Raw genomic sequence first — 18,112 nt, 5'->3', positions numbered from 1 at the left:
GAAGGTAGTGACTCTGCAATAATCAATATTTAAATGCAATGTACTCACATAAAATTGAACAAATCAGTGCACAGCTATTCATGTGAATCATGACTTTTCATGTTCTATATGATAGAAAATATGAGACTGAGCAATATAAGACTAATTATTATCCTTCACCCACCAATTTCAAGCCATTGGCATTCAACAAAACACCACACAGACTTGTTCTTCTCACTGAATAACTTTGTGAGTAAATTTAATAAACCTGACCCTGGAAGTGCTAGTTTTATCTGCTTTATATAATTTTAGATTTGGGGATTGTATAGACTTTACAAGAGTTCTGCTGCTTTTAAAATATGTTTGAAAACCACTGTTCAAAATTCCAATTAAGTTTTGGTATTCCTGGTTCAAAGGCCCCCCTAGGGGCAGAAATGGTAATTAAGTCTTATGTCCTTGATGCCTGCTGAGATTAAGTTCCTGCCATATAGGTGCTCTAAACCACCTTTCCAGTCTTATCTCCTTACTAGTCTCCTCTCCTCACATTCTGACAGCCATCAAACAAAATGTGCCCAACTCTGGGGTGCTAATGGCAAATAAAACTGGAACAGATTTTGAGTTACAGGTACTTTAAATATATGAAAATTTTATCTATCTCAGTGCCATTTTTCATTAATTTCCCCAAGTTCCTGCCCAATCTAATCTTTTTCACTTGCCTAGCAATTTTAATTTTTTAAGAAAATTCTACTCTTCTGATATTTCAGAGATGATGGCTCTCCACATCACACAAATGGCAGACTTCAAAAATACTTCTTTGAAAAGATTAATGAAAATTCCACATTAACAAAGGTAGTAACTAAGAGCCTAAGGTAGAAAAACAACTATCCATATGAGTTAACGAAGGACAGTAATTTAAACTGTCTTGTAGAATCACTGCACACTGGTGCCCACATACAGTTTTCGTTATAAGAAAACAAAACAAAGTGCCAGCTGGTAGGTGCGAAGGGGAGAGGAGGGGAGAGGAGGGGAAGGGAGAGGAAGGGAGAACTTCCTCTCCTCCCTCCAAAAAAAGCTCCGCCCTACCCTAACCTCTCCAAGGGAATTCCATGGACTTCCTGGCAGTGGTAAGGGTAATAATGCCTGTTCCAGCAGGGCCATGCCCCAAGCCTATGGCTCGGTACCATGCCTAACAGATTTTTTCTTCACATCTGTTCAGTCTTCACCTAGCTCAGATTGAATTACTTTTTGAAAGTTTGCTGATTGAGAACATTTCATTATTATTATTATACTGGTTAAAACAGGGGAAAAAAATAAACAACTTCATAGATTCCCAACTGTGTTTAAAATGTTTAAAGAAATTCCATCCAGCCTTTAAAATCCACCTCAAATATTTCCTTTTCCATGAATCTTTCTTTCCTGGATACCCTCATCCAAATCTGATGAAATCTCACCTTCCTTCAAATCTTCTGACATTTTGAACTTTTTCTCCCTCTAGATATAAAGGGGGCAGATGTCAAAATCGCCTGTGAAAGTTTTATAAATACAAAGGCCAACGCTCCAAATGTGCAGTTTCTGATTTGGGAGGTCTTAGGTGAGGACAGGTGATTCTTACCTTTAACTACGTATGAAAGCTTACTAGAACCACTGCATGAGATCAGGCACTGAGCGGGGTTCCAGAAATTCAAGAAATAAAATCTAGCCCTGCTCTCACAAAGATCACACACTATCATAAAGTCCACTAAAGGGCTTAAATTTTGTCAATTTTAATATGCACTCAAGGTCTCCATGTGTGATCACAATGGAAAAAATGATAAAAATGCCTCCAGAAGCATTTAACCTTAGTGGAAGAAATAGATATATGAAACATACAGATAAAATTTTTTTAAAATATTATGAGGACTTGAAACACTCTGGAGGCACAGAGATGGAAGACAAAAATGACTAGTGAAGTAGGCATAGTTTTGCGGAAAAAGAGGCATTTGGCCTAATCAACAAAAAATAAGCAAGATCCCAAGAAACTGAAAAGCCTTCCAGGCACAGTAAGGACAAAGCAAAAACACATGCTGACCATGATATGCTGACCATGTTCAAATACATATTCTATTTGAGAATAACAGAGTAGGTCCTCCATGAGGTAAATTAAAAGGGGTGAGGTTTCTTCAATCAGAAAAGAAAGTTGGTAGTCTTTTAATAGTAATCTTCAATTATTTAATTCTAAAAATATTTACTGAGCATCTATACATAGTTCCTGCCATAAGGGAGGTTATTCCAATGGGAGTGAAGAAGACCACTCATCCTAATTTAAACAAAAATAAAACTTCAAAATGTAATAATTTCCAAAAGGAAATAAGCAGGATAACATGGTGGAAACTAATGGTGGAAAATTTCCTTTACATTAGTCAAAGGCCCTACTTTGTAAGTGACATCTTGGCTGACACCCAAGACGTGGGAAGGCACAGCCATGGAAAGAACAGGTAGAAGAGTATATGCAATGTGAGCCAGAAAGGAGCCTGGCACATGTGAGGAAACCAGTATGGAGGGAAGTGCACACACAATGGAAAGAGTGAATGATAAGACTGGAGAGATGTACAAGACACAGACTGCGTGGGCTACAGTGAGGGGCTTGCATTTATTCCAGTGACCATTAGGAAGGCATGGTCTGATTTATGGTTAAGATTACTTTGGCTTTTATATGGAAAAAGAATTGCAGAGACCAATTAGGCTGTTTAAACAGTAAACGAGAGAGGCCATGATGGCTTGGTCTCGGATGGAGGCAGCAAATCCCAGAGATACACAATAATATGAAGACTGAACTAACAAGACTGCTAATAGACTAGCTTTGGGGAGTGAGGGAAAGAAAGGCAAGATGAGTCTTAAGTTTCTTGCTCACAATTAATTTAAAATAGATCTTTCAGAGGGTGATGATAGGTTTACTCAACTTCATAAAGGTGAAAGCCCAGAAAACAAAAAGCCTTAACTCAGCACATAGAATGCAGAATAAGGAGAATAATTAATAAATTCTGAGATGAACTGCAGTACCAAAGGAAGTCAGGGAATATTTTTCTACGGTAATTAAGAGATTTTCATATGGCTTAGCTAGCTCAGGAGGGAACTGAAGCTGGGAAAATGAATTAAGCATTTAAGGACCCTTGCTACCTATAATTTTTTTTTAAAATGTATAGGAATTATATATCCACATGCACACAGACAATAGCTCCATAATAATCCTACCAAAACTCCAAACTTGAAAATTTTTAAGACATGTTAACATTTTCTTGTAATTATAAACACACAGAATTGAAAGTATCTGAGGTGAGACAAAGTCCTGCTCAACCTCACAGTCACAAGACTAGTGCTTTCTCCACTGCCCCAAACCTCCTAAAGCACTGCTTCTTAGCCAGGAATGGGTATCAGAATTACCAGGAAGGCTTCCTACCAAACAGACTGTGCAGAACTGGAGGGAAAAGGACAGAAGGATCTGGGTGAGAAACTGGAATGGCAGGTTTAGGATAGGTCCTGGTCAGGAATATGAACACACACACACACACGCACGCACGCACGCACGCACGCACGCGCGCGCACTTTAAAGCACCCTGGGAAATGTTGATGCACAATCCTTGGTTAATCTTTAAAAGATTAACATTGAACCAAGCTAATTTTCACATAATTTTAACTAGTAGTTTTTCTACTATTAATGCTAGAAGCCTTGAGATAAATCCATTAGTCAGAAATATTTCATGAACACAAGCAATAGTACTTGTCTTATTGTACATTAGTGTTATGTCAAAATTATTGAAGTGGCAAAATAAAAGGATTTCCTTACACAATTATGTTTAAAATAGACCTTTCCTTTTTTTATTGGGGAGTGGGGGTGTACTGGGGGCAGTTATGTTCCCCACTGATTTCAGCTTAAACACAGTATTACTTTATGATAAAATGGGGTCTAAACATGTGCTTAAAAGTTTCTCCAAGCAATTCTCACATGGGGTACTAGCATTATTTCCTGTGAATATATTGGGTTGTCGGAAAAGTCATGATGTATTTTTTCTATGTTTTTCATTGCAAAAATGCATCATGACTTTTCCAACAACCCAACAGATACATACAAAATTACCTCCAGGAGGTCAGTATGAGAAACAAAACCTCTCATTGAATTTAAATTGCTCAAAATTTAAAAATTTGGAGGTGCATTAATATTTACTTTACCAAGTCATTTTATTTAATGCAGCAAAACTAAAAATTTCTCTGGAAATAAATTATTTTTTATTAGATAAAATTTTTTAATTATAAATATATTCTTTTTATACAAATAACGATGAAAAACTCAGAGCTTTCTCACCAAGGAAATTAGCTAGATCAGAAAGACTATAAACTTGATTTTGCCAGTGAAATGATGAAAACCTAATTCACCTCTACCCTGATGTTATGACATCCTGAGAAAGCTCTAAATCTTCCTAAATCCACACACAAAATTAGTTCGCAACATAAAAAATGCACACAAACCAAAGAATGTATCTTTCCTCCAAAATAGTCACACTCCAAGAATGACTGTCATGATTTCCAAAGTATTAAGAAACAATACAACTGAGCAAATCATAAAAATCCATGCTATTCTATAGAAGAGATTAAAACACACAATTTTTAAATAATACCGTGTAGTAATTAAAATGAATAAAATGGAATATAAGCATTTATATGCAAGAAATTATAGAACTGTGTATCAAACAAGAAAACAATACTCTAGAGATTTTTATTCAAATATTTTAAGATTTTCATCATTAATAATTTAAGAAAAGGTATATGGTTATTAATAGAAGTCTCCCATTGATTTTTAAGAATTGCTAAAAGCAACCAGCCAAAGCTACTATCGATGATTCTCCCAATTATATCAACACATTTGCCTTTATTTGAAATGACTGATTCAAAATTCTCATTTCCTAGTTTAGCAATATGCATGCTAGTAGACCAACTGTTAATCTACTCAAGAAAAAGCAAGATAAAAAAACAGTGCTCAAATCTGTAAATTCAGGTAAAAGTTTTGAATTGGGCCTAACCTAAAAACTCACTCTGTAAAAATAATAGGGAATTTGTGTACTCACAGACCATTAATGAATAAAGGCATAATTTCACCATAGATCTTATAAATGTTATTTTCCTGTTAATAGATTACAGCTTTTACCCAACATAATAAAAGGAAGCATTTAAAAAAACATTTGTGGATAAAGGTTATTCATGCCAGATCTCAACTTGAATTAATACGAATTAAATACCTTACCTAAATACTTTCTCTAGTTCTTAATACATATATATCCAAATTTCTGGATATTATTTGTTTTTAAGCCTATGGAAATTAAATTCTCAACAAAGTACTTGTATGCATTTCATAGATTTCTTTTTTAATTGAAGGTAGTAGATCTTCACATTCTATACGAAAATGTTTCCCATGTAGAGGGGAACAGAATCAAATCATGAGCTACCACTGAAACGCTTTTTGTAAAATGTGATAAAACAATTTTCTATTTTTGAAGTCTCCAAAATTTAGATTCATGGGAAGCTGAACCTTGGATTAGAAGACCCTTCAGTATTTGTGGCCCCATTCTACTCTGATTTTGCCATCAATCAATATCTACTTTGAAGCTTCTAATATAGTAATGAGTAGAAGAAACTTGAATCTTGTTTTTAAAGCCTCCATCAAAAAAAATGTGAACTAAAAATTATATGAATAGGACCATGAAGATATCACAACTATAACAAAAAGCATGAAATGTTTACTACTGAATTACAGTAACATTTCAATTATAAAAATTGTATTTGATTACAAGTAAATCAAAATGACAAATTTCAAAATAATCCAAAAAGTGTTCTTCATTTACTATTTTTTGTTTGCTTGTTTTTACATGTAAATAAATACCCTTTAATAGAAGTCATGTGGATCTGGCCAAAATAAATGCAACTCAGTTTCGATTTCTGGTTTTCCCCTCAATATCTGGAGAATTTCAGCAACTGATTAATATAATCATACTTCATTTTGGGTGCATGCCTATCTGAGATATGGACTACCTGGATATTAGAAACACTGTAAGCATTAATAAAACTATTAAATACCCTCAAGCTTTATCACAAAATTTATTTAATTTCCTTGACCAAATTTAGGCAAATACTGTGAGTTCATATTATGAATTTAACCTGAGTTTTATCAACCACATATTCTTATATAGTATTTGATGGAAACGACAGCCTACACAATTATTTTGCTTACCATATCTACACAGTCATTTAATTGACCCTTTGGCCTTACCTGTCAATAGCCTCATTTCCATATGAGGTTTCATTAATTAATTCAACAAATATTATTAGAATATTGACTATATGTAAACTACAGTGCCTACACCCCTAAAAATGTGAATAACTTGTTCACATTTTTAAAAACTACTGTTAGGGTTTGAATTATAATTTTGAAACACAACAGTCACCTGCTTGCCCCCAAACTTGGCCAAATGATTTTAAATTATAGGGTCTTCCGCAGCCTCTGCAATGGTGGCCATCATTTAATTCGTAACACTTAGGTTACTTAAACAAAGGGTCAAAGCAAAATGGAAGGAAGCTAGGTGTTAGCTACTAAATATAACTCTTTGGGATCAAAAGAACCATTATTTTTTTCTCAAGCGATAGTGAATGTTTATGAGTAAATGGTATCTTTCATTCACAGCGATAAATTATGTTGTGTTGTTTAAGAACAAGAAACTTAAGACAAGTGTGCCTGATTATTAAAAATTACATATATTCACAAAAAATGTTAGATTAGTATTAGTTAACTTTGGATTTCTACATAAAAATTTTAAAACATAAATATTAAAATGTAACATGCAAATAAGATATTTGATTACTAGTTCTAGATCCATAGGGTTTAAAATTTTAAATACCCAAGGTACTTACTGCTGTTGATTTTTCAGGTGTTCTGAAAATTTTACTAGGTTTATTATAATAATGAATTTACACTATTTTTGTCCCATTAACATTAGTAAGGGAAAAGAAATCCCTGTTGCCTAGTTTTATTCAGACTGTATTTGTGATCTAGACTGAACTTCAGTAATCCCTGTAACAATTCATTCAATAGTTACTGTCTGATAACTTCAGTTATCCAGAATATAGACATGAACCAAAAAAGCAAAGCTAGCTTCAGCTGAAGGATAATTGAAAGTCAATGTGCCTTATTCACAGGCAACGATTCAGGTCCACGACTCAATGTCTTTTTCTTATTTAAAAAAAAAGGTATAAAAAAACGTGTTTGTGTTCTCAGCCTTCAGCAGGTTAGGAGGGGGGAAAAGGGGTTAGAAGAAAAAAGAGGAGAGACGGCAGCTGAGTACTAAGAAAGCATGGTTCTCAAAATGGCATCCCAGGAAAAAGAATCTTAGCATCAGTTAACAGGTTCAGAGAGCAAGAGAAAGGCCTTACCTTCAGGGAGTGACAATGTAAGACACTGGGGCAGGAGGGCAATGGAAAGGGTAGAGTCTAAGGAATTACACACTGCTCTGAGAACTCGGACATCTACAGGGTACTGACTGTATTCTGGTTCAATACAATCACGGAGATATATCAAGTTGAGCAAAAGTCATCAAAAAAGTTGTCTTTTGTTTGAAGCAACAGAGTACTGTAAAGTTTGGAAATCTCTCCTTGAAAAACTGCTGAAAATGTAACATTTTGACAATGCCATAAAGCTTCTAATATCCAAAAAACTCAAGTATGCTAGAAAGCTTCATTTCCCATGATGCTGGATAAATCAGTTATTGCCACTGCCTTGGTGATTTCTTTAAAGTAGATACAAAAAGATGCAAATAAGATAATGCCCCCCAAATGTATACACACAAGAGCTAACAGGGATCAGCTGCTGTAATTTTGCATCCAAAGAAGCCTGGGCAATGGAAGTCTGGATTTTGGCAGACAGTCACCGTTGGAGGTACTTGCAATTTCCAGGCTTATCCATACTAACGTCCCACTCATGCTACTCCATGCGTTCCCCCTCCCAGGTGACTGGAGAGATACCTAGAAGCCACTTGACCTGGGTCCCTGATTATGTAAAAGAGTGTGTCCCAGATCACCTGGACAGTGAAACCGTTACATTTTGGATCTATTTGTTTCAATATCAGAGTGGGCAGTAAGATGACCGTCCACAGTAGTTATGGCTTGGACAGCAGTTTGGTGGCTACAATTATATTAATATCCTACTGATCCATAAGGTACAAAACCCCTCAAAGGGACTTCTAGCTACTAGTTACTATTTCTAGGAACACCAATCTAAAATCTGGATAACCACACCTAAAATATGGGAACCTGTTTATGAAATCCTAAGAAAACATCTCATTTCAACCGTAACAATAAGAGATTCAGGACTAAAAACTCCAGAAGTAAATATTATTACCATATAAAGATGCAGTCCACATCTAGAGTTTTTGCTAGTATTCATGGTTAGGTTTAGGTTTTACATGGCTGTGTGCACTGGGTGTTTTTAAAGGGATACACCTCTAGTTTCTCTCCTTTTACTAAACCCTTCCCACATACCCTACTCCAGGGAAAATGCACATCTGAAAGGCAAAAAGAGTAAGAAAAAAGATGACTTTCACATGTGAATATGACTAGTCAGGCTGAGAAGAATCGAGAAATTCAAGAACTGGAAGAGGCTGCCACCATTCAATTCATTCCTACAGAATTAGGGAACCGCTCCTAACCAGACATGTTACACACAGCACAGCACCTTTATTCACACAGACACTCTCCCCCACTGAGCACCAACAATGCTTTAGGCACCACTGAACCAGTTAAAGAAGAAACAATCTCTGGAGCTCTCAACCTATTTAACCGAAAGGAAACGAACAGACTGACTTCTAACTCTCCACATCCAGCTAAGATTCAGGAATGTTCTTAGGCATACTAACATGTGCTCTTGTGGCCTCTCTCAGTTCATTCAAAACCACTACGACACTCGGAGTCACCCCAGACTAACCTCTACAGCTAAAACAAATCTCCCCTCATCTCCACCCAGGGTGCGATGGCAGACTTGGTGGGATTTTCTACTTACACAGACTATGGCAAGGAAGCCCACATGCCTTTTAAAGTCTAGCACAAAAATTAAACTCTTCTTTCCTTCCTGCTACCGCTCATCACGGTCTTGACTTCTGTCTCCTTCTAATGTACCTATCTCCTATAGATCAACGTGTCACAAAACAATAGAATTTTAGATTAGGAAGACTTTTAAAAGCATCTAATAGTATCTTACTATAGAAATAAAGATACTGGGCCAGCCGAGTGGCGCGCTGGTTAAGAGCTGGCTTGGGACACCAGAGGGCCCCGGTTCAAATCCCACATATGAGGGCCAGTGACACTGCCCTCCACAGCTAAGATGCTGAACAACAGCTCGACCTGGAGCTGGGCTGCCGTGAGTCGCTGGCCACGGTGTGGGCTGCGGCCCCTGCTGCAGTGGGCTGCCATGGGCTACCATGTGTAGCCAGCAGCCAGCGTGAGCGGCCAGCAGCCAGCATCAGCTGCTAAGAGCCGCCGTGAGCAGCCATCCAGAAGCCAGCGACTGATCTGCCTCACCCGGGAAGGGCACAATGATGGTGCCAACTTGAGCCAGTGAAGCAACATCCTCCACAACTAGACTGAAGAACAAAAGCATAGCAACTTGTCTGTTCCCCTTCCCCCAATAAAAATCTTTAAAAAAGAAAAAAGAAGAAATAAATAAAGATGCTAAAACACAGGGATCAAAGAGTGTGCCAAAAGCCACACAGCTACTCTAGTAGAAACCTGGTCCTATGTTCTAAAGGCGATCGCGTCATGACTCATGAAAGCAGCCCTGAGCAGATGTTGCTGCAGTTGTAGAAGAGAACCCTACCCACTCCCATCCAGCCCCTGCCCTTCATTAAGGGACAAGTTAGCCAATGCATGAGATTTACACAGGAAGTCCACACCAGGAAATCTCATACCTAACAGGACACATTAACCACGGAGTCCCCAACCAGAACAGTGTCTATCGGTAGCTATTTACGCCTTACCTGACAGGTCTCCAAGCCAGCTGCGGCAGCCATATCCCCCTCTGCGCCATTAACGTCTCGCCTCAGTTTCCTGAAATTCCCAACTGGGAAAGGAATATGGCCAGCAGGCACTCCCAATCCAGTCATGGGTCTAGAGTTCTATTGTTAGTACTCGTCCCTGGGACATCACCATCTGCATCCATATACATGCATACACAGAGCAGCCTCCCTCTAGGATGAGCTCACCATTACAGGGCAGTGAAAAGGCCCTCTTGACAAAACCTTGGGGATCCCTCATCTTAACTATAAATTGTTATTGCATTTTTTAATATAGAAAGCAATCCCCAATTAGAAAACCTGGAAAAGTTTGAGTTCTGCTGAATATACCTGAAAAACAAAGTAGTTACAAAAAATGGAAACATGCAATTTAAAAATAATACTTACAAATATTAGGTAATTGGTTTTAAGAATGTTTTAGCACCTCAAAACACACAGTGACTCTAGTTCTGATGCAGTTAAACTTACAACAAGCATATTTCTGTTTCTCATAGAAACTATTCAGTCTATATCCTCTTGAATATTTGCAGTTTCTTAAAAGTTCTTCAAAAATGTTTATTGAATCATTGAAGTTCACTGTACTCAAGAAAGACCCACCAATTCAAAAAATGTTTTTCCAAGACAGAAATGAAATTTAGTTAAATGAGTAAACATTTACTAGGTACCATCTATATGCCTAAATTTGTGCAAGATAAGAAATGACAAGATCCCTTCTTTTTAAGGAATTTATATGATGCTTAGGAAATCTGGATTGGTAATTTAAAACAATTAGAAGAACATTTTAATGCTAAACTACCTCTATTGCTATTAAGTGTAAAAATAATTCAGAGAAATCAGCTGAAACTGAAATATCAAAATAAACTCAAGAATTACTTGACTGTCCCACAGAATCCGTTTAACGGTAGACTTTTGAAAAATTACAAGGAAAATCTATTTAGAGTTACATCCTATATAAAACATGATGATGTTTAAGAATTACATAAATATTTTTTATAATTTTTATTTTCAGTAATTATATACTTAGTGAAACACAAAATAATCTAAAATGATAGCTTATGGAATTTTTAACGCCATTAGTGATTTTAACATAGAGCCTAAGGAACATCCACTCCTTAGCTGGACATCAGAGTAGTAATACAGTTAGACACACCTGTGGGTTTAATTTTATCGACACTAGTGCTCCAGCCATTATGACTTACAAGTTTATGAGTTTTGACCTATACAGTTTGTTAATGTTAACAGTATTTTCCCAGTTTGTCCTCTTTTTTCAGTCATGCAAACAGGTTGATTATATGGACACATACATACATATAACTAGCGTAAAAAGGAAAAAATTGAAAGGACTATCACATAGAAAAGATTTTGATTTATTCCATTCAACACAAAGGGAAAGAACTAGGACTAGTGGGTAAAAATTAGACAAAAGACAGAGTTTAATTCAGCATAAGGTATATATAATTTCCTTTTTTACTCAAACTGTTAAAATGTACACTGGGCTGCCTTGGTTGGCTAATGGAATTCCTTATCACTACTATAAGTGACAAAGCAGAAGCCAGGTGAGAATCTGTCAGGAATGTCACCTACAAACTGGCACAAGGCTATGTAAACCCCAAAGGTTCCACCAATGACCAAGATCAGATTATCACATAAGCCAACTACTATGCAACTGAAGTGAACTGAGCCTCCGTTTCTTCATGTATGATACGAAACGCCATAGAGCTAAAGAATTGCAGGACTTCATTTTTTTACCATAGAACTTTAAAAGTAAAAGGGAACCTCCTTACCCAATCCTTTCAACATTATGAGAATAAATAATGCTATTTTAAATAGTATATTGTATCTATAAAAAGTTTAATATTTTAATATTTCTGAACAAGAATGATGGATAAATATTAATTTTCCATTTTCCTTTTCCCTTCCCCTTTTCCCCCACACCTCGACCAAGCCAAAAAATATATTAAAGAATATTAGCTACTTTTAACCATCAATTTGGCACCCGCAGGAATACATAAAAAAATGATTGTTTCAAAAAGCGGGATCAAAAAGCTGATATTTTCTTTAGATTTTTCTAAATTATTACAATAAAATTTATAATAAATGAATAAAATTAGTTAAGAATGATAAATTTAGTATAATTAAGTGCTTTTCCCAAAATCAGTCATCTGAGATTTGCCATAATAATTTATAATAAAATATACCAAATGGGCCAAAAATCTGTAACATCTTCATTTTGAAAGAATACTGAAGGAAAACTTGGAAAGTCTCTTATGACTGACTCTCTCTCTCATTTATGAATCAATGCTGGCATTTTCAAGTCCAAGAACTCTCTTCTGCCCCAATGAGGCAGAGCGAGAGATGCTCAATTACTGAGTCAGAATTGCACATTAAACCACCAAATGATATTATGAGAACACTGTCCAGAACGGATGCTCCAGTTGCCACCTCTCTTAAAATCACTTTCACACAGACTGTGCCAATACTGAGGTAACTGGAGTGTACACCAAGACTTAGTTAACTAATCTACTACCAAATCAAAATACTCTTAGGAAAAATTCGGATTAAGAAAAACAGTCAGCAATTGGTTCTCATGATAAAATTACTTTTCATGGTACAAAAAAATTAAAGCATAAACTATCATTTCATATACTTAGTGTAGTCAGATTTTCATATCTAAAGATCTATTAAAAAACTGTTTGCCTAAAGCCAAAGCTATTAGAAAAATGTATCTTTAGACTACACATTTCTTTAAAAGTATTCTTACTATAATACACTCTAGAAATAAATTTTGCTAACGGTATGTTACTCCAGCGGTTCTTAACTTTTAGAAGGCTGCGAACCTCAGGATAATATAAGCTGTGACCAGAGAAAAATGCAGATTTACAAACTATATGTTCTCTAAGACAATGAAGCCCAAATTAAGTGCCACACCCCGTATACTCTTATAACTAACTACCTTTCCAGAAGATACTTATTGTAGAAATGTAGCTATTGCTCTTAGATTAACTGACATAAAACAAGTAAGCTTATAGAGCCTTGATTTCTTAAAATAGAATAAAATGGCTGTGTATACAAGTCAATGAAAATATAACAAGTGCTACACATTTTTAACTTTTAAATACTTTTTAAACCTAATTAGTTATGAATAAATTCAAATAACTTTGGTATCAAATTTTACTTGTTGCATTCAAACTTTTTTAAAAACACAAAGCATGTTTTAAAAGTGATAAAAAAAAACATGTTTTAAAAAGAGACTTGATTCACTCAGGATCTACTCTGTTCCTGAAATTATACTTTCGTTCCTTACAATTTGAGGATATTCAAAATCTTAATATCTACTCAACTTTGCTCAAATAATTTTACATTTTCGTCAAAAGGTATATGTATTTTATCATATATAATGAAAATTACATTACTCTAGTTTACATTTGAGTGCCAAAATATTTAAGATTTCATATTTTTTTAGAAAGCAGTACTTTGACATATTTTCAAGGGCAGTAATCTGGAACAGAAATTGAAAAAAAAGAGAAAATACAACTTTGTAACTGAAAATTATCAATAGGTTACACCTATAGTAGACAAAAAGCATTAATAATAAATTAAATCACCACTGAAGTAGGTAAATAAACTTTATAACCTTTTTTATTTTACAACCTTAAAGTAGAAATGTCAAGAACCTTTCCTAGGCCTTGAAAAAAGGGACATTTGTGTGTAAGAAGAGATGGAAGACACTGAAGGGGCAAATTGGTTTTCTGAAAGTAAGTAGGGACTTAATTTTATTTTCTTTGCTCATGTGTAAAAAGTGTTAAACTATTAAGTAAAAGGAGAAAATATGGAGAAATAATAAATGCGAAACCATTAATTGTTCTAGTATTTTTAGAAAATATTTTAGCTTTGTTGATTTCTTTCACTGTCTTTGAAAAAAAGAAAAATTTTTATATAATAGGTATAAAGAATTCGGGAATACATTTAATATGATATACTGACCTATTTCCAATGGTTCCAGACAGTAATTAGTTTCATTAATAGGACACAGAATGACCATTTTCATGTTAGAGCTACGTAGATTAAGTAGTTTCTCAGCTAATTTAATTAAAAATTAATTTCATCCCAAATTTAGGTTGTGATACCCAATTGGGACCAATGAAACTCTTACCTACACACAAGTTAATACCTACTGGAAGGCTTTAACAAATACCACAGCATTAATGAATTTTTTAACTAAACGTTTTCAAGATCTAAAATTCCCTTTTGACATTTTTAACTCCTCCAATATTTAAAAAGCCTGTATTTTTTTAATGGCAAGCTTGAATTAGTCTGATCAAAGATGTGAACAAAATATTTATTTTTGAAACAAGGGAAGATATGTTGTTAGGTCAAAGTAAACTGGTACTTAATTACAAAGAAAGACCAAGATTTGTAATTGCCATATGGATACCATTATTGTGGGTGCTTTATAAACATTGCTCAGAAGTCTGAACAATCTCTTATGAAATTTTAGATGTACAGCTGACACATAGATTATGCTCATGTACACAATGTGAACACACCTCAATGGGAGAAAAATCATAGCAGCATATTACTTACAAGTAAAACTTTGAGGCTATCAGGGATATTCAATTCTGCTCTCTAGGGAAAGGGGGAAATGTTCACAAATTTAACTGAACCTGAAAGAGCCAAAGTAGAAAAAAAGGTAAGGGGACAAATGAGGAGGAGGGGGTTAGAAGGAAGGGAGAGACCGGTGGGGAGAAAGAGAGAGAGAGAAAGGAGGCATTGATAAAACCCTTGACAACACAAGGTTATTCAGCCTCTGAGTACGCTTGATACTTTATTCACTACTCCAGATGCTCTCTGTTCCATAACGTTATCATTATCTTCTCTCATTCTTCTTCCCCAAAAGGTCCTTGATTTCGATATGAGTATCAGCACCAACAATTCTCTTACTAACTGGATTAAGCCCTGGAGTCAGCACTAGTTCCAGGGTGATCTAGATAGATCTTTTTGCTTCATTTAGTGTATGTATATTCCATTTTGTTTCTGCTTTTTGAAACATTCAAGACCAAGTGATGATTATCCAGTACAGGTTCTAGAAACATAATCTGTGTGAGGAGCTCAAACATTTTACAGACACAAGATAACCTGGCTCAGCACTTAATATGAATTCAATATAATTTGGCATACCTTCCATTTCTGATAAGATACACTGCAGTAGGGATGGGAGATGTTAATTATCTAAGAAATTTTTCAAATTTTTATATTATAGTAAATGTTTATGTTACAGAATAGAATGCAAAATTTGCATGAATTTTAAGATAAAAGAAGAGGACTTCAAAAAAAAAAAAAAAGAGTTCTGTGCCTCAGGACCCCTGGGGTATAAGCACATTTGTTCAAATTCTTCTGCCATTATGGGTAAACTTGAAAGAAAATGATTGAATAGAAGCACTGTTTTCCTTACCTTGATGACCCCAATATTACTTTACATTTCTTCCTTATTATTGTTTATAATACTTGACCCAATTTATAACCAAACATGTGAAAGTTAATAAATACACCTAAACTTGTATTTTGAATATGGATTTTTTAGAAATTTAGTACTAAAAAAGACTCTGAAGCATATATACACATCAGTATTCTATTTATCTCTTAAAGAAGATTTTGAATAAAATAGCATTATCATTGACTTTTAAAAAAATAGGGAAATACTAAGGTCCAGATAGATAGTTTTCCTAAATTGCTTCCTCCTTTAAATTGATTTCTGTACTTTTAGCAATCCTTATATATAAATTCTGTTCATGTTTAAATTTTGCTTTCAACTTGTCAACTACACATTTGGTCTATGATGCCAACACCTAGAACATAAACTCATAATGTTCAAATGTGAATCATTCAAGTATACAGTTTCAGTTCTGATAAACTAATGGCAAATGGTGCTTACAGATTTGCTATCTGGAACTCACTGGAAATAGTTACTCAGCTTACCTGGTGCTAATCCAGCGGCAGCAGGGCTTCCCATGGATGGGTGAGAGAACACTTGAGAGAAGGCAGACATATTTGACTGGGACACGTTACTCAGCCTGGAGGTTGATCCTCCTTTAGGAATAAACTCGCTTGCGGTAGGATTTGGTGTCTATTTAAAAATCAAATATAGTAAGTTAACACACTTTAAGTCCAAAAAAGACATTGAATCTACTAGGCATTATTCCACACTGTTTTATTACGGAGCAAAATATTTTATTGAAAGGATTTACAGTGTTTTTTAGTTTCCATATTTTGGGGTGGTATAATCAAATTTCTTGAGGGAAATTTTTAGATCAAATTTGAGAGTTTTAATCATCTCATTTGCAGAATATAACCTTAGGAACATGTTAACTTTGCCTTTATTGGCAATATGCACCATTACCAAACTATCTTAACACATTTTAGAGAACTGGGAGGTTGAGACTACCTCAAAACTGAGCAACAAGTTTCAAGTTTAATATTTTTAAACCACTTCTATGAGGAAAAAGGTCAAAACTGCCTTTATTCCCAAGTTAATCACTTCTTTTTATAAGCACTGAAGACATTCCTCCAATAATATAGTGCCATGTATTTAAGTAACAGGAAAGACAAGAAAAACACTTAAAAACAAGGCAAACAGGTGGGAGGAATCAAGATAGACTACAGTAGAGGCCCCAATGCCTGCAAAGTATCACATGTATCTTCTGTTATAATATTTTTCTATGAGATTATGTTAGAAAATTTTCCTTCACAGTTGTGCTATGTCACCACATTTTATACATTCAAGTGGCATGGCACTTTTGGCTTTAAGAACTACTACAACATTACAAGGCTGCATTTCAAATTCATAAATGGCCTATATTTTGTCCATATGAAATAAATGAATATACTATTTTTCTGAAATGGTGACCATTTTAAATTCTACATGCTTAAGTGTAATAAAGATTCAATGACCATGAACATTAATAGTATCTGAATTCAACTTGCAATAGGGCCAACCAAGGAAATAATTCAGTATGTTCATACGTCAGCACATATTTCATGTATACATATAAACTAAGTTTAAAACACTGAATCGTGACACAAAGAATTTAATCACTTAAAAGTATTTTAGAACTAACCATTAGAATGTAAAAAGGCAAAAATCAGACGATGGACTAATTACTGCACAACCCAAGAAAACTTCCCTATTTGACATCAACAATACATTAAACTGTCAAGTTCAAGTTCAAAATGTTAGATTGGGAAGGTAACCTGTCAACAGGCTAACTTAATTTTAAACTCTAAAACAAATGATATTTTACCAGTTATGTGCCAGGGAAAATTAAACACAAAGAGATAACATGTAGAAGAAATGTTAATCTGAGCTTAATTAAAATATACTAGATAGACAGAATAAATTTCTTTTACTGTCCCATCTAAGACACGAAAATTCGGGGGAGAAAAAAGAATCAGGCCTGAGCCAAAATATATTTTCCAAAGAGAAAAAAATCCTTGTGTCTTACACACACACACACACACATACACACACACACACACACACACACACACACACCCTTCTAAATTCTGAAGTTTTCAATAGTGGCATGTTCTTTAAAAATATGGTCAATTCCTTAATTTCTGGAGTAGAAAATAAGCCAGTACATTATACTGATGTGTAATTCCCTAGTTATAGGGAACAAATGGCTACTAACAGGATCACTTCAGGGCTTCATCAGTGTGTACCAGTCAATTCTAAATCTGTCTTAGAAGTTGTAAGTCAACATAAAAAGCAACAGGGTGGGGACGAGGGAGAAAGGGAAGGGATTAGACAGCATATATGGTTCACTACAATACTGCCACAGGGATATGAAAGACAGTTCGAGGAACATAATTAATAATGTTGTAAATATTTTGTAGGGTGTCAGATGGTCACATGTCTTGCTAGGGAGACCACATCATAGGTGGGGTAGAGGCTTGATCACTGCACTGCACACCTGAAGCTGATGTTGTATAATATTGCATGTCAACTATAAATGGATATATATGTATATATATATATATATATATAGAGA

At 35.0% G+C, this 18,112-nt stretch overlaps 1 protein-coding gene across 5 annotated transcripts in view; it reads right to left on the bottom strand.

Annotated features, from left to right (window-relative positions):
- The window catches only part of PAN3 (poly(A) specific ribonuclease subunit PAN3), a 143,917-nt gene that overhangs the window by 57,038 nt on the left and 68,767 nt on the right, over nt 1-18,112 (bottom strand). For all 5 annotated transcript variants that reach the window (XR_002126592.1, XM_019666052.1, XM_019666053.1 and 2 more), the window contains one exon: nt 16,041-16,188. Coding sequence is in view for 4 of the 5 variants with exons in the window: in XM_019666052.1 (XP_019521597.1) it covers nt 16,041-16,188 (148 nt within the window). In the remaining variant the exon portion in view is untranslated. The remainder of the gene's footprint in view (nt 1-16,040; nt 16,189-18,112) is intronic.

The sequence above is a fragment of the Hipposideros armiger genome, unplaced genomic scaffold, assembly GCF_001890085.2.
Source record: "Hipposideros armiger isolate ML-2016 unplaced genomic scaffold, ASM189008v1 scaffold_459, whole genome shotgun sequence".
Taxonomy (NCBI): domain Eukaryota; kingdom Metazoa; phylum Chordata; class Mammalia; order Chiroptera; family Hipposideridae; genus Hipposideros; species Hipposideros armiger.
The sequence above is the reverse complement of the archived record's forward strand: the minus strand, read 5'-3'. Positions and strand labels throughout refer to the sequence as shown.